Below are 24,432 nucleotides of genomic sequence, written 5' to 3'. Positions count from 1 at the left end.
TGAAGAAGACTGGTTATGTGTCTTCTATGTATGTAGAAAATCTAGAATTTATAAACTGAAACCTGAGTTATCTAAAAATAATGCAGCTTTGTAAAGGATATCAAGTTTTGGGTAAATCTGGTTTCCAAAGACCAGGTTTAATTATAGCCTGTTCTGCTTTATGGGCCTGTTGATGCTTTCTTTCCTAAAAAATGATTAAGGAGAAAGATAACATTGTTTCCCCTTTCCAAAGAAAAAGAATTGTTATGCTGTACTTAACTTTTTTCTCCCTTTAATGTAAAATTAGACTTCTGGAATTTAGAAACAAATGAGAACTGAAGAATAACCTTTGCTTTTTTTTTAGTCTAGATATTATTACTTGTTTCCATTTACTTTTGTCTGGAACAAGTAATTAGAAATTAAGCTAGGAAAGCCATGATAGGTAGAGAAAACTAAATCTAAGCTCTCTGCTGCCCTCTACATGTGATAATGTGAAATGCAACTGCCAACCTGCTTTTTTCAACTTTGTCATTGTTTTTAAGGATCTTATATAGAGGAATACATAAATGATCTTTTTATTCTGTAGAGAAATATCGATGACAGTAAAATTTGTATTTTCAGCCCTTGTGTACTTCTCATGTTTTATATTAATAAATTAAACATATATTTAAAAATATATACAAGTGTATAAAAAGATTCCACAAGTTCACAATAAATATTTTAAGCACTTTTTCTAAATATAAGAAAACTATGTTCCACTTTAAAACACTAGAGGTAAAGATACAAATAACTACTATGTATCTCACTTAAAATAGGTTAGTTAAAAATAGAATTTCAAATCTTACTTAAAAAAAGGAGCACTGATTGAAATATTAACAAAATAGAACTTTTTAGAAACCAGTGTTCCAAACTATCTAGTAATGAGTTAAAACAACAACATCAAAGAAGATGTGATAAAGTTAATATGTGGATTTGAGTTTTTAGAAATCATCTAGAATAAAAATTTGATTGTTTCCAAGCTTTACTAAGAATTTGGTTTGGGAAACGATAATTCAGGTAAATTAAATACTAAAAAAGACTACAAAAAGAATAGATGAAGACTAAGAAGTCTGATATTACTGAAAACATGGTTCTTTTTACAATTTTAATACAAATAGCAAAGAAAATGGGGTAGTGGTGCTGGCTGTTAGTGGTGACTTTTTACCTCAAGTACACAGGATAACAGTAATTTCCAGTATAATAACGTAAAATCACTTATGTTCATGTAACAGGGTGTTGAGTGAGACTTCCCCTTGAAACTAAGGTAAGGCCAGTGCTCAGCCTCCTATTTTCGTAGCCCACTCTTTACTTCAGTCAGTTGTTGCTCCAGCAGCTACCAGCTCCAGGACAACTTGCCTCAGCTGCAACATGTATCTCTTGCTTTCCACCCTGGGTTTCTCCGATGCCAGTGTGGCCTTTAACATGTGCAGCCTGGAAGTGTGTGGAATTAATAGCCAATGGGCCTGTGAAATATGCCGTTGGTATTTTAATGGGGAGTGCATTGAATCTATAGATTGCTTTGGGCAATATGGACATCTTGATGATGTTGATTCTACCAATCTATGAACACGGTATGTTCTTGCATCTGTTTATGTCTTCCTCTATCTCCTTTTTCAGTGTCCTGTAGTTTTCCACGTACAGGTCTTTTACCTCCTTAGTCAAGTTTATTCCTAGGTATCTTAATTTTTTTGGTGTGATGGTAAATGGGATTGCTTTTTTAGTCTCTCTTTCTGTAAGTTCATTATTGGTGTATAGAAATGTCATAGATTTCTTGGCATTAATTTTGTATCCTGCTACATTGCTGAATTCATTTATTAAGTCTAGTGATTTTTTTATGGAGTCCAGCAATCCAGAGGAAGAAGAACAAAGTAGGTGGGATCTCGATACCAGATATCAAGCTGTATTACAAAGCCACTGTTCTCAAAACAGCCTGGTACTGACACAAGAACAGACATATAGATTAATGGAATAGAATAGAGAACCCAGAAATTGACCCAAACCTCTATGCTCAATTAATATTCGACAAAGGCGGCATGAACATACAATGGAGTCAAGACAGCCTCTTTAATAAATGGTGTTGGGAAAATTGGACAGATACATGCAAAAAAATGAAACTAGACCACCAACTTACACCATACACTAAAATAAACTCAAAATGGATAAAGGTCTTAAACATAAGACGGGAAACCATAAAAATACTAGAATCCACAGGCAGCAAAATCTCAGACATATGCCGAAGCAATTTCTTCACTGATACTTCTCCTAGGGCAATGGAAACTAAAGAGAAAATAAACAAATGGGACTACGTCAAAATAAAAAGCTTTTGCACAGCAAAGGAAACCATCAACAAAACAAGAAAGCCCACTGTATGGAGAACATATTTGCAAATGTTATCACTGATAAGAGTTTAATCTCCAACATTTACAGGGAACTCATACAACTTAACAAAAGGAAGATAAACAACCAAGTCAAAAAATGGGCAACAGACCTAAATAGACAGACACTTTTCGAAAGAAGACAGAAGGCCAAAAGACATATGAAAACATATTCAAAGTCATTAATCATCCAAGAGATGCAAATCAAAATGACAATGCAGTACCATCTCACACCTGTCAGAATGGCTATCATCAACAAATCAACAAATGACAAGTGCTGGCAAGGATGTGGAGAAAAAGGAACCCTCGTGCACTGCTGATGGGAATGCAGACTGGTGCAGCCACTGTGGAGAACAGTATGGAGTTTCCTCAAAAAATGGAACTCCCATTTGGCCCATGATCCCACTTCTAGGAATATATCCCAAGAAACTAGAAACACCAATTAGAAAGGACACATGCACCCCTTTGTTCATAGCAGCACAATTCACCATAGCTAAGATCTGGAAACAGCCTAAATGCCCATCAGCAGACGAGTGGATTAAAAAACTGGTACATCTACACAATGGAATACTATGCTGCGGTAAAGGAGTTCTTACCATTTGCAACAGCATGGATGGAACTGGAGAGCATTATGCTAAGGGAAATAAGCCAGTAAGTGAAAGATAAATACCACATGATCCCACTCATTTGTGGAATATAATGAACAACATAAACTGATGAACAAAAATAGATCCAGAGACAGAGAAGCATCGATCAGACTGTCAAACCTCAGAGGGAAGGTAGGGGAGGGTGGGGGTAAGGGGAAGAGATCAACCAAAGGACTTATATGCAAGCATATAGGCCTAACCAATGGACACAGACAACAGGGGGGTGAGTGCATGAATTGGGGGGTGGGGGGGTTTGAGCGTAACGTGGGTATAAGGATACATATGTAATAACTTAATCAATAAAAAAAATTAAAAAGAAATAGCCAATGGGGTAACTGTTGTCTAATGTAGCTGGTGGATAAAAGCTCCTTGTTCAGTCCCTTGAGAAGAAAATTCTGCAGTGTATTTTACACAGCTCTACAGAAGGTCCCAGCAAGATCAAGCTTCAGTTGTATCCAGTGGTGACCATGTTAATTATTGACACTTGCATAAACTACTCAGGCCCTGATTTCTGGAGGGAATCCTGGTTAAGACACTGACACTGAGGCTAGCCCTAGTGATCACACAAACAGCATGGGATTCTGGAACTAGGTGACTCATGGTAAATGGTGATAACAACTACAGATATGGATTGGATACAGATGGAGAGGTGAAGTAATGGCATTTGTAGCAGTGGTGGCAAATGAACAACACAGAGACAATAGTAATTGTAAGAATTGTAGAGTTGGTTGGCTTTGTTAATTGCTTTAAAAATCTTGAAAAAGCAGCTGGTAACCTTTATAAAATTCTCAAAGTCATTATGACTGGAAGGGCCAAGTGGTAGCCCCTGAAATTTTATCCCCTAGACCTGGGCCAAGATAATAAATAGAAGCACAATTGCACAGTAAGAGAAAATACAGAGATTGTCATCAAAGTTACAGCAAGCAGGATTGGTAGTCTCCACTGCATCTCCATTCAATTAATCTGTATGTCTTCTACAATGAGAGGGATTATGATGACTAACAGTGAACTACTATAAACTTAAACTTTTTTAAAATCTTTTTTTAATTTTTTATTTTTTTAATTAAATCTTTATTGTTCAGATTGTTACAGTTGTTCTCCCCCCCCCCCCCATAGCTCCCCTCCACCCGGTTCCCACCCCACCCTCTGCCCTTACCCCGCCCCCCACGTCCTCATCCATAGGTGTACGATTTTTGTCCAGTCTCTTCCTGCACCCCCACACCCCTTTCCCTCTGAGAATTGTCAGTCCACTCCCTTCCTATGCCCCTGATTCTATTATATTCACCAGTTTATTCTGTTCATCAGATTTTTTATTCACTTGATTTTTAGATTCACTTGTTGATAGATATGTACTTATTGTTCATAATTTTTATCTTTACCTTTTTCTTCTTCCTCTTCTTAAAGAATACCTTTCAGCATTTCATATAATACTGGTTTGGTGGTGATGAACTCCTTTAGCTTTTTCTTATCTGTGAAGCTCTTTATCTGACCTTCAATTCTGAATAATAGCTTTGCTGGGTAAAGTAATCTTGGTTGTAGGTTCTTGCTATTCATCACTTTGAATATTTCTTGCCACTCCCTCCTGGCCTGCATTGTTTCTGTTGAGAAATCAGCTGACAGTCTTATGGGTACTCCCTTGTAGGTAACTGTTTTTCTCTTGCTGCTTTTAAGATTCTCTTTATCTTTTGCTCTTGGCATTTTAATTATGATGTGTCTTGGTGTGGTCCTCTTTGGATTCCTTTTGTTTGGGGTTCTCTGCGCTTCCTGGACTTGTAAGTCTATTTCTTTCACCAGGTAGGGGAAGTTTTCTGTCATTATTCTTCAAATAGGTTTTCAATATCTTGCTCTCTTTCTTCTTCTGGCATCCCTATAATTCAGGTGTTGGTTCACTTGAAGTTGTCCCAGAGGCTCCTTACACTATCTTCATATTTTTGGATTCTTTTTTCTTTTCTGGTTGGGTGTTTTTTACTTCTTCATATTTCAAATCTTTGACTTGATTCTTGTGATCCTCTAGTCTGCTGTTGTATAATATTCTTTATTTCAGTCAGTGTATGCTTAATTTCTATTTGGTCCTTTTTCATAACCTCGAGGGTCTCAGCAGATTTATTGAGGGTCTCACTAAATTTATCGGTGGTTTCTAGAAAATTCTTGAAAAACCTTATAACCGTGGTTTTGAACTCTATATCCAATAGTTTGCTTTTCTTCATTTCTGTCATTTGTGTCCTGTTTCTTTGTCTCCGCATTTTGGCTGCTTCCCTGTGTTGACAAGGTGGCTTTCTGTGCTAGGTGTCCTATAGGGCCTATTAGCTCAGCCTCCCCAATTACCTGAGGTGGACACTCTTGGTGCACCCCTTTGTGGGCTATGTGCACAATCTTGTTGTAGTTAAGCCTTGATTGTAGTTGGTATCACTGGGAAGAATTGACCTCCAGGCCAATTGGCTGTGAGAATCAGCTGTGTCTATGGTGGGAGAACTTCTGTCCTGGAGACACCCTTATGGAGCAAGTCTTGCTTCAGTGGGGCTTTGGTGCTCACTGAGTCTGCCTACTGAGTGTGTCCCTTATGGATCTGAGGAGTTGTAATCTGGATGGTCCCACTCTGACCACTGGGTACACTGGCACTTGGATCTCTAAGGAGGTGCTAATTTAGCCTCTGCCTGAGGCTACCCAGCAGAAACTACGGAGAGATCTGCAGATTCCTCTTGTTTGGGATTTGGAGGTGCCCAGATGAGGCCCAGCTGTGAAGCAATGCAAGCTGCTGTGGGGCCTTGGGCCTTCTTTTGGATGTTCTGGGTCTCTCTGACCCATTTGCAGTTTGTTAGGTAATTTTAGATAGCAAAGGGCCAGGTCATTCATATGCAAAAGCCTCTGCGCACAGCTTGGGTGGGGCGGGGTCTCAGGGAATCAAGAGAGCGGAGCAAACAGCTATGACTGATCCTCAGCCCTGCCCTAAGAGGCCCCGGGTCTCAGTGTCCTGTGGTAATAGCTGCAAGCACCTCTGAGAGAAAGCCACACTCAAGTTCTGCCCAATGCCAGACAGTCCAGTTTCTCCCCGTATGAGTCTGGGTCCCCACAGACTCGCCAGGAACTGGAGTTCAGAGCAGGAGCGTGTGTCTCCCTCCTGACTGAAAAAGACAACCGCGTCTTCAGTTGCCAGCCCTTTCTGCGCGAGCCTCCGTACCTCTGCACTTTACTTCCGCACCTCCTCTGAGTCTCAGTGTGCTTTTCTCTTTCCTTCTAGTTGTAGAATTTCCACTCAGCCAGTCTTCCTGTGGTTCTGGATGATGTCCGTTTTGTCTTTTAGTTGTATTTTTGAAGTGGTTGTGCGAGGCAGCAATTTCAGGTGTTTACCTATGCCGCCATCTTGGTTTCGCCTAACTTAAACTTTAATCTCTGCTATTGTGCAAGATGTAGAACCTTTACTGGAACAGATCAATACATCCTCCAGCATTTGGTATATAGCTAGGATCTGGCCCCTGTGTTCTTTTCAATTCCTATTAATAAGGAGGACCAAAAGTAGTTAGCTTTTACACGAGAAGGACAGCAATCTGTATTTCATATCCTGAGGCTATTAACTTTCTGTTCTCTGTCCCAGAGTGTCCACATGGACTTTTATATCCACAGAGAGTAATGTTAGTCTAATATACTGATGACATCATACTAACAGGACTTGGTGAACAGGAAATGGCAAATATTCTGGACACGATAGGAAGTCAAATGCATGCCAGGAAAATGCAAGGCTACTAGCACACCAGGCCTGGAATCTCCCCTCTAAGGTAAAGGACAAGTTACTGCATTTTGCATGCTCTAGTATTAAGAAAGGGGCATGGTACTTGGTAGAACTCTACCTGTTGGAGGAAGCATATACTGCATTTCCAAATGGAAATTCTGTGGTGCAAGGTGCTCTGCTGCTCATGTTGAGGTATCTATGGTAGACAAGGATGCTGTATGCTGTCTCCAGCAAGGCCAGGAAGAGGATTGCAATGAAGTCCCTAAGGGTCTGAAGCTAGGCTATGCTTTCCAAGGCAGGAAATACTTGCTGTTTGAACAGTAGAGCCTGGTGTGCTAGCAGCCCAAGTAAACACTGTTTCCTACAGTCCTTTAACCAGCTTTACTATTCTGTCAGTTCACTCATTAATATATTAAACTAGAAGTCTGGTGCACAAAATTTGTGCCCTCATGTGTGTGTGTGTGTGGGGGGGGGGGAGGGAGTCGCTCAGCCCAGGCTGCGCTCACCGTGAGCCAGGCTGGCTTCTGGCTAAGCGGCACTCCCTTTGTGGAAGTGCACTGACCATCAGGGGGCAGCTCCTGCGTTGAGCGTCTGCCCCCTGGTGGTCAGTGCATATCACAGCAACCAGTCATCCCACCATTCAGTTGATTTGCATATTAGCCTTTTATTACATAGGATCTTTGACAGGTCTTCACTCTTTAAAGAAGAAAAAAAAGCAGATAGAGCAACTAGCGTAACAAAACAGAAAACCTAATCTACAACAAAATGAAAAGACAATGTTTCCTCCAAAACCTTTTTTAGTGATATTCAGCTATGCACCCACATGGTATCAGTCTTTGTGCACAAAGAAGCAAAAGTAAGGCAAATGGGCTTCTCTAATGGCCCAGAGAACAGGGGAACCCCAACAATGGCATGCTAGTCTGAGAACAGTGGTCTAACATGGAAAGGACACTAAGGATCAAATTCTTAGGCTGAGGGCAAGAACACTGCTATATAAGGGGTTTATAGGTGTTGAAGCAATCTGGAACATTTATATTCTCAAAACTAACACTGCTATGAGAAAAACTGCTAGGATTAGGATCCAAATTGAGCAGAAGAGGGCAATAACAGCAAAGACAAGAAAAAGTCCCGATAAAAGAGAAGGGAGCAGAAAGGAACGATCTCAGAAAGCACAAGGATGAATATTTATTTGTTTATTTACTTATTTATTTTAATCCTCACCCAAGGATATTCTTTTCATTGCTTTTTAGAGAGAGTAGAAGGAAAGGAAGGGGAGGCGGGGAGAGCAACACCAATGTGAGAGAGACAATTGGTTGCCTCCTGCATGAGCCCCAACTGGGACTGGAGATCAAACCTGCAACTCAGTATATGCCCTTGACCGATAATAGAACCTGAGACCTTTCTGTGAGCATACCAATGCTCTATCTGCTGAGCCACAGGGCAGGGCTTATTTATTTTATCCCTGATCTGGAATCAAACCTTCCATCTTTCGGTGCATGGGATGATGCTCCAACTGAGCCACACCAGCCAGGCTGGGGGAATGAATTTTTAAAAATCATTTGGTGAAAACAATATAAGAGAGAGCTCTAGAGTTATGAAGCTGAAAACAGGCTATCTTGGCCTAAAATTACAGGAAATACAGGCCTTAAAAAGTGAGCAACAGAAAAGAATCATTATTCTGTGAAGTAGCATAAAGCTATTATATAGCATAAAGAAAATTACAGAAGCTATGAAAGAACATAAAACTCAGAAATTAGGTGAACAGAGAAAGGTGATATAACTAAAAATTAAAAATAAAAAAAAATTATTTTAGGATAAGGAAAAAAACCAATGACTAACACATTAAGAGAAAAATGAGATAAAAGGAAGATGAGTTAAAAAAAAAAATCCAAACTAAGTATAAAGAGCAGGGAGGGAAGACAAAACAAGCCAACTTTTCAAGACTGGCTCTTTATGCCAGAAAACAATGGAGTAATATATTTAATAAATTCAAGGAAAGAAAATGTGAGGCATGGATCTCATCTCCATTCAAACTAACTTTAAAGTATAAAGATTGCAAACAAACTGATATGCACATTCAAATCACTCAGGGAATATGGTATCCATGAACATTTCCTCTGAATTCACTCAATTCTGAAAGAACGGTCAGCAAACTTTTTCTAAGTAAATATTTTATTTATTTTTTTAAAAAAATATATTTTATTGATTTTTTACAGAGAGGAAGGGAGAGAGATAGAGTTTTAGAAACATCGATGAGAGAGAAACATCGATCAGCTGCCTCCTGCACACCTCTTACTGGGGATGTGGCTGCAACCCAGGTACATGCCCTTGACCAGAATCGAACCTGGGACCTTTCAGTCCGCAAGCCGACGCTCTATCCACTGAGCCAAACCGGTTTCGGCCTAAGTAAATATTTTAGTCTTTGCAGGTCATTTAGTCTGTCACAACTATTCAACTTTTGACACTATAATGTTGTTTTTAAAAATCATTTATTTATTTATGTATTCATTGGTTGATTCTTACATGTGCTCTGTTTGGGGCAACACTGGTGTATTGGGAGAACGCTCTAACCAACTAAGCTACCTGGTCAGGGACTGCCACTGTAGGGTTGCTAAAAGCAGCCATAAGAGACGGAGAGGCCAGTGTACTTTGGAATGGGGGCTTGGAACCACCTGTGCAGAGTGACAGAAATATGGGACATACCACCGGTTGTAGATTTGAGTTTTCTTCCCTGTTTTTTTTTTCCCCCCCTCCCTTTTCCATCTTCTCTCTGCCTCCCCAGAAAGAAAAAAAAAAATTCCCTGGTTGTCTTAAAAAAAAAAAAAGGAAAAAAATGGTTTTAAATGGAATACCAGAGATTGTCAGACCCCCTGTAACTATAGAGCTAGCTGCCTGTTGCTAGGTGTTGCTGAGGGTTGGCGTGGTTTCTCAGGATGGCAGGAGGCTGGAGTGGAGGCCTGAGATAATGTATGGAAAAGAGCCATTGGTGATCATTCCTCATGCCACTGCCACATCAGAGCTGGTTGGAAAAACCTTTGCTGCTGAGGAGGCTGGAAGCATCTTCCCCGAGAGCCATACCCCAGGTGCTCTCTCCCTCCTGCAAGGGACTGGGCAAGTTCCACCTCACAGACAAATGGAATTGACATTTGCAAGGAGGGAGGGGCACAGTAAATGGATTATAGTAAAAGGGCCTCTACTTTGGGAAGGAAGGTATGTTCTTCTGAGGCAAGTGACAAGGGAGAAGCTGGGGATGGGTGGCCAGCATGTTCTCTCCCAGGGGATCCTATTTATAATTTGCTCCAGATTGTCTAAGGCTCCCTGCACTGTCATGGGTTTGCCACTCCATCAGGCTGTGTAGTGCTTCCCAGGCCTCCCACCTTCAGGCATAAAAGTGCAGACTGGCCAGAGTCCTATTGCTGTGGCCAAGGCCAAAGCCTGCTCTGAGCCACAGCACTTGAAAGCCCCTTCTGGGGCCTGGTCCCCAGATAATCTCTTGTCCTTGGCTAGCACAGGGAAATCCAGACTCAGGGTTCCAAAAATTCCCCATTCCCAAAACAAACAAACAAATCATGGACCTTCCCATTAAGAGACAGAATCAGCCTCTTAGAGTGCAAGATTCTGGAAAGGGGACATGTCCCATATAATCAGCCTTCCTTCTTCCTTTGGGGCAGCAGTCCTCCTGCTCTGCTCCTGTGCTGCTGGGCAGCAGTGAGGGCCCACCTGGCAACTCTGCAGTCCTTAGAGAAGTGACATAGCTGTAGGCAATTCAAGGGCACTTTCCCTCAGTAAGCTTTGATGTGGTCCCAAAACAGCCTTAAATCAAGAATATCTGTGGTGGAGGTGGGTCTGGGGGAGGAGTGGATAGTTTAAGTTTGTGCTTTGTAATCTTGGTTGGCATCCATGCTTTTGTGCCTGCCTTCCCTCTCAGGTATAGGGCCATGCTTGGCTCTGCTAAAAGCTGCTAAATAGATTGTGGTGAGTGGTGGGGATGAGACCAGGGAACTCTTCTAACCCTTTCTGGAAGCAGTTCTCCGGTCAAAGACAAGTTCTGTCTCAGGCAGATGGCTCCTATCTGTGCCTGGGTGTGGTGAAAATGTGGCCCAGAAGCTTTCTATGGAGCAACAAGTCTAGGCAAAGCCAAGAGCATCTGAACACGTGTCCGAATTCCCAACGTGTAGTCCTCTGCACTCTGTGTGGTTTTCCCATGCAGATAGGGAGAAGTCAGTCTAATTAAAGACTGTGCATTTCTTAGTGACAGGTGCCAAGAGGTTATGATCTGGGTTTCTTGGGTCTGATGTACACTGGGAATAAATGCTTGTAGCTCTTAGCCCTTTTTTGATCAATGAAGCACTTGTTTAACTAATATTTTCCTTTGTATGTAAAGGAGGACTCTAACTCTCCATAGCTGTACATATAACCCTTTTTTTCCTAAAGAGGAGTCAGTCAGTGTGCTATATTTTCATAGTTTTGTCAAAGCAAGAAGTAAATAGTTTAGAAATTCCAAAATGGCAGCAGAGTAAGTGGAGGCTACACTGACACTCTCCCAGGACCAAACTGAAAATACAACTAAAATACAGAAAAACCACCCTGAAAAACCAACTGAAGACCAGCTGGAAAGAACACTGATAACCAAGGACGAAAAGTGGATACCACATAGAGACTGGCAGGAAGTGCTGAAGGCATGAAAAGGCTGGCCGGGCTCCCACTAAGAACTCTGGGATCTAAATTCCAATCTGGGCTCCCCTGCCCAGAGCACCAGAACTGAGAACAGTGCCCACATAATATCTGGTTGTGAAAAGCAGCCGGGTTACTGTCTACCTGGGAGACAGCTGGAAATGCAGGCACCATCTTAAAGGGCCAACACAAAATGTTGTGTGCAGTCACTCATAATCACTGCCATTATACACATAGAAAAGAACTAGTTCAGTAATTTAAAAACAGGGATTTTCACATCCTTACTATATATAGCCTGTGTGTCAAAACAAATAAACAAAAACCCCTGAAAAATAAAACATGAAAGGTTTTCAGTAACTGTATCATTTATAGTAATTTTTAGTAATGTACACTGTTGTCCTAGAACCATGGGTAAATCAAATAAATAAGTATATCAGTATTCCCAAAACCAAGATTTTCAGTGCAGTTGAAAGAGATCAATAAAATTGATGAGATTAAGTAAAAATCTTTAGCCTTGAATTTAAAATATCAACATAAACTCATAATTTTATCTGAAAGATTATATATATTTCCTAGCTCTGTCATTAAAAAGGCCTAGAATCAACGATCAATCCAGTAGCAAGTAGTTCATAATGCCCAGATTTTAACCTCTACCATTTCCCAAGGAAATTAGAACTTTTAAAAATGATCAACTACAGGTGGAATAAAAAAATGGCACAAAAAAACCCCTGAAAAATAAAACATAAAATGTTTTCAGTAATCATATCATTTGTATTAATTTGTAGTAATACAGACTGTTGTCCTAGAACAGCCGTGGGCAAACTACGGCCCGCGGGCCAGATCCGGCCCGTTTGAAATGAATAAAACTAAAAAAAATAAAAAGACCGTACCCTTTTATGTAATGATGTTTACTTTGAATTTATATTAGTTCACACAAACACTCCATCCATGCTTTTGTTCCAGCCCTCCGGTCAAGTTTAAGAACCCATTGTGGCCCTCGAGTCAAAAAGTTTGCCCACCCCTGTCCTAGAACCTGGAATAACTTGTCAATCAGAAAGAAAAGGAGGTTATTAAGCCTCTAGATATGTCAAAAGGATGTGGGAAATCAACACATTGTACACCTTAAATTTACACCATGTTACATGTCAAGAATCTACACTAATAAAAGAGAAAGATGCAAATTGACCATACTTTGCGACACCCACCAGCCAATCAGGAGTGAGTATGCAAATCAACCGAATAAAGATGGCAGGTTAACTTGCATAGGCAGGCGCCGAGAGGCCAGGGGGTAGGGCAGGACACTTGTGTCATCGCCATGGTGACGACACAGACGTTTCGCACTGTCCCAGCCGCTCTGGGCCTCTGGGCAGTGTGGGAAGGCAGAAAGGCAGCTCCAGGCCGGAACGAAGGCAGAAAGGCGGATCCGGGTCTCTGGGCAGCGTGGGAAGGCAGAAAGGTGGCTCTGGGCCTGAACAAAGGCAGAAAGGTGGCTCTGGCCAGAGTGAAGGCGGTGCCAGCATCCAGGGGAAGGAAGGCCCATTCTTGCACGAATCTTCGTGCATCGGGCCTCTAATATCTTAATAAAGCTGGGGGAGGCAGTGGAGGGAGAAGGACACAGGAGCCACCATGAGGTAGCCTCTAGTGACCAAAGAAGGGATAATTTGAGAATACTGAGAGTAATAATAAAAATGGGTCAAAATACAACAAATATGTTCACATCCATGATTTCATATAATATTATAAAGAAAAAATCAGTTACTTTTATTAAAGAAATTTAAAAACTCATTATTTTTGAAAAGCGGTAAGGGAAAGGAATCAAGCACTTGTCCTGCCTTTATTATAAATTAGAGGCCCAGTACATGAAATTTGTGGATGGGGGTCGGGGGAGGGGGGTGGGCTCCCCTCAGCCCAGCTTGCACCCTCCAATCCGGGACCCCTCAGGGGATGTCAGACTGTTGGTTTAGGCCCGATCCCTGGCAGTCGAACATCCCTCTCACAATCCAGGACTGCTGGCTCCTAACTCCTCACCTGCCTGCCTGCCTGATTGCCCCTAACTGCCTCTGCCTGCCAAATTGATTGCCCCTAACTGCTCCCCCTGCTGGCCTGGTTGCCCCCAACTGGCCCCCTCTGCTGGCCTAGCTGCCCCTAACTGCCTCTGCCTGCCAAATTGATTGCCCCTAACTGCCCCCCCCCCTGCTGGCCTGGTTGCCCCCAACTGCCCCTCTCTGCCAGCCTGGTTGCCCCTAACTTCCTGCCCCCGCTAGCCTGGTCACCCCTTACTGCCCCCTTTGCTGTCCTAGTTGCCCCCAGCTGCCCCCCTCTGTCAGCCTGGTTGCCCCCAACTGCCCCCCTGCTGGCTTAGTTGCCTCCAACTGACACCCCCCACCGGCCTGGTTGCCCCATGCAGCCTGCTGGTTGTTACTGTTACTGTGATAGCATCCTGGACAATTTCCATATTCCTGTATTATTAATATAGATCAGTACCTTGAAGTGACCAAATGGTTGATGAAGGGAATTTTCTCTTTACAGAAATATTCCAGATTAAACTGAGGACTGATAAAGGCACAATATTATAATATTGCAACCTCCAATAAATAAACTGATCTAAGCAATAATAATTAATTTTGAAAACATCACAGAGAGACATGATATACCCTCTGAAGGAAGTACACAGCCCAAAACAACTTCTACATCTAACTACCAATTTATCATAAGTACAAGAAATAGAGGAACATAGGAAATGATACCAGGGGAATGCAATCATGAATATTCAGGCTATGGAAAGTTCTACAGGAAAAAAACATGGTTCCTTCAACAACAACAAAATGACAAGAAAACAAAGAGCTAGAGAGGAAACCTACAGTTTAAAACATCACAATGTATGGGCCTTATGTGAATTGAAATTCAAACAGACAAAATGAAAAAAAAATTGTATAAGACAATCAAGGAGGAGAGAAAGAGAAAAGAACCTAACCATGCTGATCAACTGGAAAAAAAAAAAAAAAAAAAAAAGACAATCAAGGAAAGTATGGGCACTGAATCTGATAATACAGATGAAATGACACAATGTCTAGGGCATACCTAAAAATACCCAGGATTGCCATTTCATACTTCTTTCTTTGAGTACAAGATTTAAAAATGTAATTGAAGCTGTTTTGCAAAAACACACAATTCTATAACATTATGCGTATATGTGTGTGCACGTGCACAAACGCACACATGCACACACACACTCACACCAACTTGCTAGATTTGCTGAAATGTTAATGGGCAGACCTATACAAATTTAGGTTTTAGAAAATACTTTGTCTTTAAAAAGCAACCGCTATCATTGAACACAATGTCAAACTATTTTTTAAAATCTCACTAAAAATGTATACCTTTTTCATAATGATCTTTAAAAAAGGTTCCTTAGCCCTGGCTGGTACGTTCAGTGGTTAGAGCATTGTCCCATGGACTGAAAAGTTGCGGGGTTGGATTCTGGTCAAAGGCACCTACCTCAGTTGTAGGTTGGATGCCCGGCCCTGGTCAGGGTGCATGAAGGAGGCTGCCAATAGATGTGTCTCAAATCAATGTTCCTCTCTCTCTCCCCCCATCCCTTCCACTTCTCTCTAAAAATCAATGGAAAAAATACCCACAGGGGAGGATTAACAAAAAAATAAAATAAAAAAAGGTTCCTTAAAACCAAGAGTTTGATAAAATTTGCCAAATGATAAAAATGTAATAAATAATTCTAAAGATACCAAGCTTTTGGACTTAACTACAATTTTACACCAAAGGACATAATTATTTTCAAGTATGCACTGAGCTTTAGTTTTTCATAGGTCATACACTGAGAACTCATGGATAGCATCTGATTTGTAGATGAGTTATTTGGCTTATATGTTTTTTTTTAGAAAAAATTTGACCCAATTTTTAAAATTCAGAAGATTTCACATAAAATCCAAATTTGATAGTTCTACCTGCAGCAATGGGCTTGAGCACAGTAGCAGCTTCCTTTTTCAGGAAGGGTATGGCACTCTTTCAACAGTCCCTATCCTACTTCCTTTCTCTGCATATATTCTAGGCTAGTCTCCTTAGACATTTGAATTTGTTACCACCAGATATAACCTAACATTGTTCTGAGGGAGGTCTTCTCATTCTTAATAAAGCAGAACACAAAAAAGAGGCTACTAGTATCTATAAGAGCCAATATCATTTAATTTAATACTTAAAAAATGCAAAAAAGCATTTATTGTTATTATAGCATAGAAATAAATGCTACCTGCATACTGTTAAATGCTTTTTTTTTGACAGAGCAGTAAGGCTTACCTTCAGATCAAGGCTGCTAAGGCTTACGACATCATCATCTTTTGCTCTTCGTTTTCTTTTCTGTAAGACAAAGAAAATCTCATTCTTCTATAAAAGGAATGCATGTTACCCCATTAAACAAAGACTCCATACAACCAGAAAAATTACTTTAAAAAGTGAAGCCTTTGGCTGTATTCAGAAGAATATTTTTATGAGGAATGTTCATAAATTATCTCTACCATATATACTGTTTAAATAGTACTCCTGGATTAAATGATCTCTTGTGAAGTGATTCCACTCTATTAAAAAACTTATGTAAAATTTTTGAGAACAGTGCTCTTGTGTAAGTCAAGGGCTGTTTGTACTAGTTAAAGAAAAAGTAAGTATATTTTGTACATAAAAGCAATTAAGTTTCTTTAAAAAAAAATGAACACTTTTATTCTATGGGAGAAAGGAAGTCTTCACTAGAAAAAAATAGGCTTTTTTCATGGCCCCACATAATCACCCACTTTGAGAAGAAACTGGTGTGAGTAGAATCACAATTGAGCAAGACAGGGAAAAAGGGAACTAGGGAAAAAGAAAAAGTCCAGACCGAAGTGGGGAAAATATGTGGAGCCTGAAAGTCTCAGAAGCAAGCCATCATGAAAACAAGAGGGAGCTCCATGAAGTTAGAAAAACTATCTGAACCAAGTCTCTTTGTTAAAAGTTCAAGAAAGCTACATTCACATTAAAATGAACAGAAAATCCTCCAAGTCAAATCCTATACAAAATAACTCTAAGAAGAAAGAGAATAAGGGACAGAGTAACAATCCCACAGGGAATGAAGGAACCTTAGAAGAATATGTTCAAAGAAGCAGAGAAAAACTATAATGTACTACTTCAAATTTAGCTACAAGACTTGAAGAAAATAACAGAGAAAACATGAAAGAACAATATAAATCAAAATTAGAAAAACTGCAAAATGAGGTGACAGAATTTAAGAACTCTTAATTAATCCTAAGGTCATATCCAGAAGATGCAGAAAAGTACGAATAATATGATCCTAACCTTGAAAAGCAAACTAAGCAAAAATCCTGCATATGTGTATCTTATTTGTGAGGCTGTTATTTGTAAATAAGTATATGAAAAAAATATTGAGGGATACATAACGGTTTTGTTGACATGGGTTAGAGTGGAAGTTGGGGGATAGAAAGATGAATACAGAGAGGAAAATGGGGGCACAAACTATTGCAAAAGGATTGTACTGAGGGGGAAAAAAGCACATATTAGTATATAACCATATTTATGTACTTATATGAAACTAGAGGCCCAGTGCATGAAATTCATGCACTTGGGGGGTGGGAGTGGAAGAAGCCTTCAAGTGGGGGAAGCCTTCAGTCCGGATTGCAAGGGTGCAGGCCAGGGTGAGGGACCCCACTGGTGCATGATTGGAGCCAGGGACGTGGGAGGTTGGCCAGCCGGGGAAGGACTGTGGGAGGGCTTCAGGGCGTGTCCACCCCATCTCACTCAGTCCGAATCAGCTGGACCCTAGCAGCAAACAAACATACCGGTTGGAGTGTCTGCACCCTGGTGGTCAGTGCATCTCATAGAGACTGGTCGACCGGTCAACTGTCTGCCCCCTGGTGGTCAGTGCACATCATAGCAAGTGGTTGAGCGGACTTAGCATATCATTAGCATATTACACTTTGACCGGACAACTGGATGACCAGATACTTAGCATATTCGGCTTTTATTATATGTGATTGTATATGTACATAGGCATATGTATTTATATGAATATGTCCATATAGCTATACATATACACATATACATATATATATATCCAGTCATGACAGGATCAGGAGGAGGTTGTGCGTGTAGATGGGTGGGAGGTGATTGCTTGCGCTGTGAGGCAAGTGGGAGCAGAGAGACAGGGGGGTGTGCCCAAGCCACCACCTCCAAGAGACAGCGCCCCAGCAGGCCCAGAAGCAGGAGTGGAGAGGAAGGAGGGCCTGCCCAGGCTGCCACCACTGCCCGCTGGCCCCAGCAGGCCTGGTAGCAGGAGCCAAGAGGCGGCGGGGGGCATGCCCAGGCCACCGCCGCCAGAAGACAGTGCCCCAGCAGGCCTGCCTCTGTGCGTGAGCTGCAGAGGAAGCACCTTTTCTTACAGCTCATTGGCTAAGTTCCTGGTACACCACTTGTAGTGTTCTTGATAACTTCGGTAATAAGAATCCAAGAAGGTGATTTAGAGTTTTTCTACCTCACTCCTGGAGGAAAAAACGAAGGTTCACTGCTGGAGGGGCTGAGAAATGTCATATCCTGCCCTAGCCAGTTTGGCTCAGTGGATAGAGCCTCGGCCTGTGGACCGCAGGGTCTGGTTTTGATTCCGATCAAGGACATGTACCTAGGTTGCAGGCTCTTCCCTGGCCAGGGCCCACGTCAGGGCTCATGCAGGAGGCAACCAATCAAAGTGTCCCTCTCACATTGATGTTTCTCTCTGTCTTTCCCTCTCTCTTCCACACTCTCTAAAAATCAATGGAAAAATACTGTCAGGTGAGGATTAAAAAAAGAAATGTCATTTCCTATGAAAGAAACATCTTGAAAATACCTAGAGAAAGTTGTCATTTTTTTGTGGTGAAGGGACTGGAGTCTGTGTTGATGAAAACACCTTGGCAACTGGCAGTGCAGCAGCAGTGGGCTGATGGGGGTGGCACCTTCCCCTGATCAGCCCGCAGAGGGATGCCGGACTGCGGTTTAGGCCTGCTCCCTGAGAGCGGGCCTAAGCCGTCAGTAGGACATCCCCTGAGGGCTCCCAGACTGTGAGAGGGGGCAGGCTGGGCTGAGGGACACCCAATGCATGAATTTCATGCACTGGGCCTCTAGTATCTATATATAAAGAAATTTAACAGATTTTAAAACATCCTACTATATTTTCTTTTCATTATTTTAAAGATAAAATAATGTTTTCATATATATATATTCAATCCATCTAGAATTTTACTTTTGTATGTGGTACAAGGTAATAACTAACATGTCAGTCCACTCCTGATACTATTCATAGATAGCAGCATTTCTACATAATGCTTACGATATAGTAAGTTCTCAAATATACATAGGTCATTTTCTGGGTTCTCTGTTTTGTTCCATCGGTTTATTTATCCATACCTGCACCCATATTATGCTGTGTAATTATAGTACCTTGGTAGTAATGCTTAATAACTAATATAGTAATTCATATGCTCCACAACTTGTACACTACATTCACTGTTCTGGGTTTTCTATTTTTCCATGTGAACTGAGAATGACATCTATTATACTCTAATGGGATTTCTATCAGAACTACACTCTGAATTTATTAATTTGGAGAAGAATTGACATTTTTTAAAAAAATATATTTTATTGATTTTTTACAGAGAGGACAGAGAGGGATAGAGAGTTAGAAACATCAATGAGAGAGAAACATCAATCAGCTGCCTCCTGCACACCCCCTACTGGGGATGTGCTCACAACCAAGGTACATGCCCTTGAATGGAATTAAACCTGGGACCCTTCAGACCACAGGCCGATGCTCTATCTATCCACTGAGCCAAACCAGTTAGGTCAAGAATTGACATTTTTATGCTATTGAGTATTTCCTTGTCTGAATGTGGTATATCACCATGTAACTAAGTGTCCTATGTTCTTTACTAATGCTTTCCAATCTATATATATAAAAGGCTAATATGCAAAGTGTCCCTTTGTGAGTTCGACTGAGAGTTCAATTGCTTGCTATGATGTGCACTGACCACCACGGGGCGGTGCAGAACAAAGGCAGGCCCTGGCCGGCAGCCAGGGAAAAAAGGCCCTGGCCAGCAGCCAGAAGGTCCTGATTGGCCCAGATCACCAGCCAGGTCTAGGGACCCTACCAGTGCATGAATTTTGTGCACTGGGCCTCTAGTATTTCCCATAAAGTCTTACAGATCTTAAAAAAAAAAGTCTTGAAGACCTTTTCATAGATTTATTCCTAGATTTTAAAATTGCTTTTATTATAATAAACTAGAGGCCTGTTGCATGAAGAGATTCATGCAATAGGCCTTCCCTTCCCTTGGCTGCTAGCACCAGTTTGCCTCTGGCACCCGGGACCCAGGACTTCGCTCTGGCCGGGCTCCGGCTGGAGCCGGCCTCGGAGCCGTCAGGCTTCACTGCTCCGGCCCCGGGGCCGTCAGGCTTAGCTTTGCCGCTTGGAGCCTACATATGCAAATTAACCTCCATCTTTGTTGGGTTAATTTGCATACTTTCCTGATTGGCTGGTTAGCATAGTGAAGGCACAGCAATTTACATGTTTGTCTATTATTAGGTAAGATGCATCTTTAAAGTTACATTTAACTGTTTACTGCTAGTATATATACACTAGAGGCCCAGTGCATGAAAATTCGTGCACTTGGGTGGGTCTCTCAGCCCAGCCTGCAAGCTCTCACAATCCGGGACCCCTCGGGTAGGGTCCAGACCCATCACAGCATGGCTCTGGTTGCCCAGAGCCTACGGGCTGGGTGTAAAGACCAAGAGGCCAGTCCAATGGCAGCATGGCTCCATTCCCACAGCTCCATCCCGCCACCGTGCCACGGGTGGCCGGGACCCAGGACCGACTCCCGCTGTGGGCAGCCAGGACCCAGGATAGACTCCCATTGTGGGCAGCTGGGATCCAGGACCGACTTCCACCATGGGCCACGCCAACTGGGAGCCTAGCCTGGTGCTTGGTTTTCCGTTCTGATGTTTCAGTCATGACGGACCCAGGCTCTTTATATATTAGGATTCTATTGATTTTTTTAAAAATTAAGTTTATTGGGATGACATTGGTTAATAGGATCATATATGTTTCAAGTGTACATTTCTATGATACAAGATCTGTGTATTGCACTGTGTGCACACCACCCAAAATCAAACCCTCTTCTGTCACCATTTATTAGGTCAACTCCAACTCCACGATCCATCCCACCACCTCCTTCTCTCTGGTAACCATCACACTCCTGTCTGTCTCCATGAGTTTCAGTTTTATATCCCACATATGGGTGAAGTCATGTGGTTCTTAGTTTTTTCTGACTGACTTATTTCACTTAGCATAATATCTTTAAGAACCATTCATGTGTTGCAAATAGCAGTATTCTATCTTATATGATGGCTGAGTAGTATTCCATCCTATATAAAAGCTAATATGCTAATTAGACTGAAGAGCTGAACAACCTTCCAGACATCCTTTCAGACAAACTTTCGGACGAAGCCAAGGGTGTGATGGCTGGGCAAGGCTGCGAGGGGCTGCAAGGGCTGGCCGAGGCTGCAAGGGGCAGTGAGGGCGGGCCGAGGCTGAGAGGGGCTGTGAGGGCTGGCCAAGGCAACCAGAGCTGTGAGAGCCAAACCCCGTGCATGAATTTCATGCATTGGGATTCTAGTTATATATATTTACCACATCTTCTTTATCCAATCCTCTATCGAAGGACACTTTGGTTGTCTCCATGTATTAGCCAATGTGAATAATGGTGCAATGAACATAGGGGTGTATATATCTTGGTGGATACATATTTTCAAGTTTTTCAGGTACATACCCAAGAGAGGGATTGCTGGGTTCTATGGTAAGTCTATTCTTAATTTTTCGAGGAATTGCCAGACTGTTTTCCAAAGTGGCTGTACTAGTTTACAGTCCTAGCAACAGTGAATGAAGGTTCCCTTTTCACTACTTCTCCACAATACTTATTACCTACTAGAGGCCCGGTGCACAAAATTCGTGCACAGGTAGGGTCCCTAGGCCTGGCCGGCGATCAAAGCCTATTGGGGCCTTCCTTCATTCCATGCCGCCCTCTGGTGGTCAACACACATTATAGCAAGTGGTTGAACTCCCGAGGCGACAATTTGCAAATTAGTTTTTTATTATATGGGATAAGATTTTGTTGATAATAGCCATTCTAACAGGTTTGAGGTGGTATCTCATTGTAGTTCTGATTTCCCTAAGAGCTAGGGAAGTTGAACATCTTTTCAAATACCTTTTAGCCATTTGTATGTCTTCTTGGAAGATACTGATACCTTCTTTTAAAATATATTTTTATTTCAGAGAGAAAGAGAGAGGAAGAGATAGAAACATCAATGATGAGAGAGAATCATTGATTGGCTGCCTCTTGCACACCCCCAACTGGGGATCAAGCCCACAACCCAGCCATCTGCCCATAACCAGAATCAAACCTGGGAACCTTCAGTCCACAGGCCGATGCTCTATCCACTGAGCAAATCCGGCTAAAGCCTGATATCTTTTGATAATGTTTATAGTCAGTAACCTTGCTTGAACTCTTTATTAGTTCTAATAGCTGCTATTAATATTCTCTTATGGACATTCTATGTAGACAATTATGTTTTCTATAAGAAATGAAATCATACTGTCCTTCCTTTTCTAATTTGTATGTCACTTGTTTTCCAGTCTTACTGTGCTGGCTAGGAGTACTAGTATAATGCTAAACAGACACAGTTATAGTAGATTTTTTTCCTAAATTTGAAAGATATATTTAAACATTTTACCATTACCATCATGTTTGTTGTTTGTGAAAAGTCTCAGACTAAGGAAATTTTCTGTTCTATAACTGGTTTGTCAAGAATTTCATGGGTAAATTTTATTTTTCCTCACTATTACTTTTCCTTCTATTTCCTTTGAGTTACTTCATTGTTCTTTTCCTAACCTCTTGAGGTAGATGCTCAATTTTTGTTTTGTTTTTTAATATTTCAAGAAAAACGATCTTAAATATAATAATGTTACAGCAATAACATTAATATCTCAAGAAAAACAATTTTAAATATGATGTTGCATGCAATAAACACCAATTATTCATAAAAATGATCTTACAGCCCTAACCGGTTTGGCTCAGTGGATAGAGCATCAGCCTGCGGACTCAAGGGTCGCGGGTTCGATTCCGGTCAAGGGCATGTACCTTGGTTCCAGGCACATACCCAGTGGGGAGAGTGCAGGAGGCAGCTGATCGATGTTTCTCTCTCATCGATGTTTCTGACTTTCTATCCCTATCCCTTCCTCTATGTAAAAAACCAATAAACTATGTTAAAAAAAATGCTCTTACATATAGTAATATTACATGCAATAAACATTAATATTTCAAGAATAAAAGAATTTTTAGAGTAATAATATTACCAAAACTGTACTAACATATTATATCACAAAAGTTGTGGGAAATATTAAAAATCTACAAATAACAGGGTTACTTCTATTATATTCTAGTATATTTTCTCCCCTCTAGTTCTATTTTTGTTCATCAGTTTATGTTGTTCATTATATTCCTCAAATGAGTGAGATCATATGATATTTATCTTTCTCTGACTGAGTTATTTTGATTAGCATGATGCTTTTAAAGTCTATTTTGTTGGATATGAGTATTGCTACTCCAGCTTTTTTTTTTTCTTTTCCATTTGCATGGAAATTTTTTTTTCCCATCCCTTCAGTTTCATCCTGTGTGTGTTTTGTTTTGAGGTGGGTCTCTTATAGACAGTATATAGTTGGGTCATGTTTTTGTATTCATTTAGCTACCTTACACCTTTTGATTGGAGCATTTAATCCATTTACATTTAGGGTTATTAATGAGAGGAACTTATTTATGGCCATTTTAATTCTGTATGGCTAGGTTTCTCTGTTTTTTCTTCTCAGCTAGCGGTTCTCAACCTGTGGGTCACGAACAATGAAAATACATCCTGCATATCAGATATTGACATTACGATTCATAACAGTGGCAAAATTACAGTTATGAAGTGGCAGCGAAAATAACTTTATGGTTGGGGGTCACCACAACATGAGGAACTGTATTAAAGGGCCGCGGCATTAGGAAGGTTGAGAACCACTGTCAGCATTTCTTGTAATGCTGGCTTGGTGGTGATGAACTTCTTTAGCCTTTTTTTTTTTTTGCTGGGAGGCTCTTTATTTGACTGTCTAGTTTGAATGATAGCTGTGCTGAATATAGTAATCTTGGTCTCAGATCCTTGCTTTCCATTACTTTGAGTACCTCATGCCATTCCCTTCTGGCCTGTAGAGTTTTGGATGAGAAATCAGGTGTCAGCCTTATGGGAACTCATCTGTAGGTAATTTTTCTTTTCTCTTGTTGCCTTTAAGATTCTCTGTCTTTAATTTTTTGGCATTTTAATTATGATGTGTCTGGGCATGGGTCTGTTTGGGTTCTTCTTGTTTGGGGTTCTCTGTGCCTGCTGAACTTGTGTGACTTTTTCTTTTACCAGGTTACAGAAGTTTTCTACCATTATTTCTTCAAATACCTTCTCTATTCCTTTCTCCCTTTCTGCCTCGTCTGGCACACCTACTATTTTGTATATCACTTGTATATGTTAAAATATAGTAAAAAACCTATATTTTACTAACATTGTTACATTTCACATCGTCCCACAGCTCCCTTAAGCTGTCCTTCTGTTTTTTAATTGTTTTATTCTTTTTGGTTCTCTAATTGAGTGATATTTTCAATTCTTCTAATTCACTGATTCAATCCTCAGCTTCCCCTAATCTGCTGTGTATTTCTTCCAATGTGTTCTTTATTTGTGTTATGTCATTCTTTATCTCAGACTGTTCTTCCATAGATACTATATCTTTTTTCATAGTGTTGAGCATTTTTAACATTACTCTGAACTCTGTTTCATATAAATTTCTTATCTCTGCCTCATTTATCTCTTCTTCTGGAGAATTTACTAGTTCTTT

General features: G+C 41.0%; 1 protein-coding gene across 1 annotated transcript in view; it reads right to left on the bottom strand.

Moving 5' to 3' along the window:
- The window catches only part of NET1 (neuroepithelial cell transforming 1), a 71,156-nt gene that overhangs the window by 16,884 nt on the left and 29,840 nt on the right, over nt 1–24,432 (bottom strand). Inside the window, exon 3 of the mRNA XM_059663264.1 lies at nt 15,753–15,812. Within this exon, the coding sequence (XP_059519247.1) occupies nt 15,753–15,812 (60 nt within the window). The remainder of the gene's footprint in view (nt 1–15,752; nt 15,813–24,432) is intronic.

The sequence above is a fragment of the Myotis daubentonii genome, chromosome 1 (genome assembly GCF_963259705.1).
Source record: "Myotis daubentonii chromosome 1, mMyoDau2.1, whole genome shotgun sequence".
NCBI lineage: Eukaryota > Metazoa > Chordata > Mammalia > Chiroptera > Vespertilionidae > Myotis > Myotis daubentonii.
This window is presented reverse-complemented; position numbering and strand designations above follow the sequence as displayed.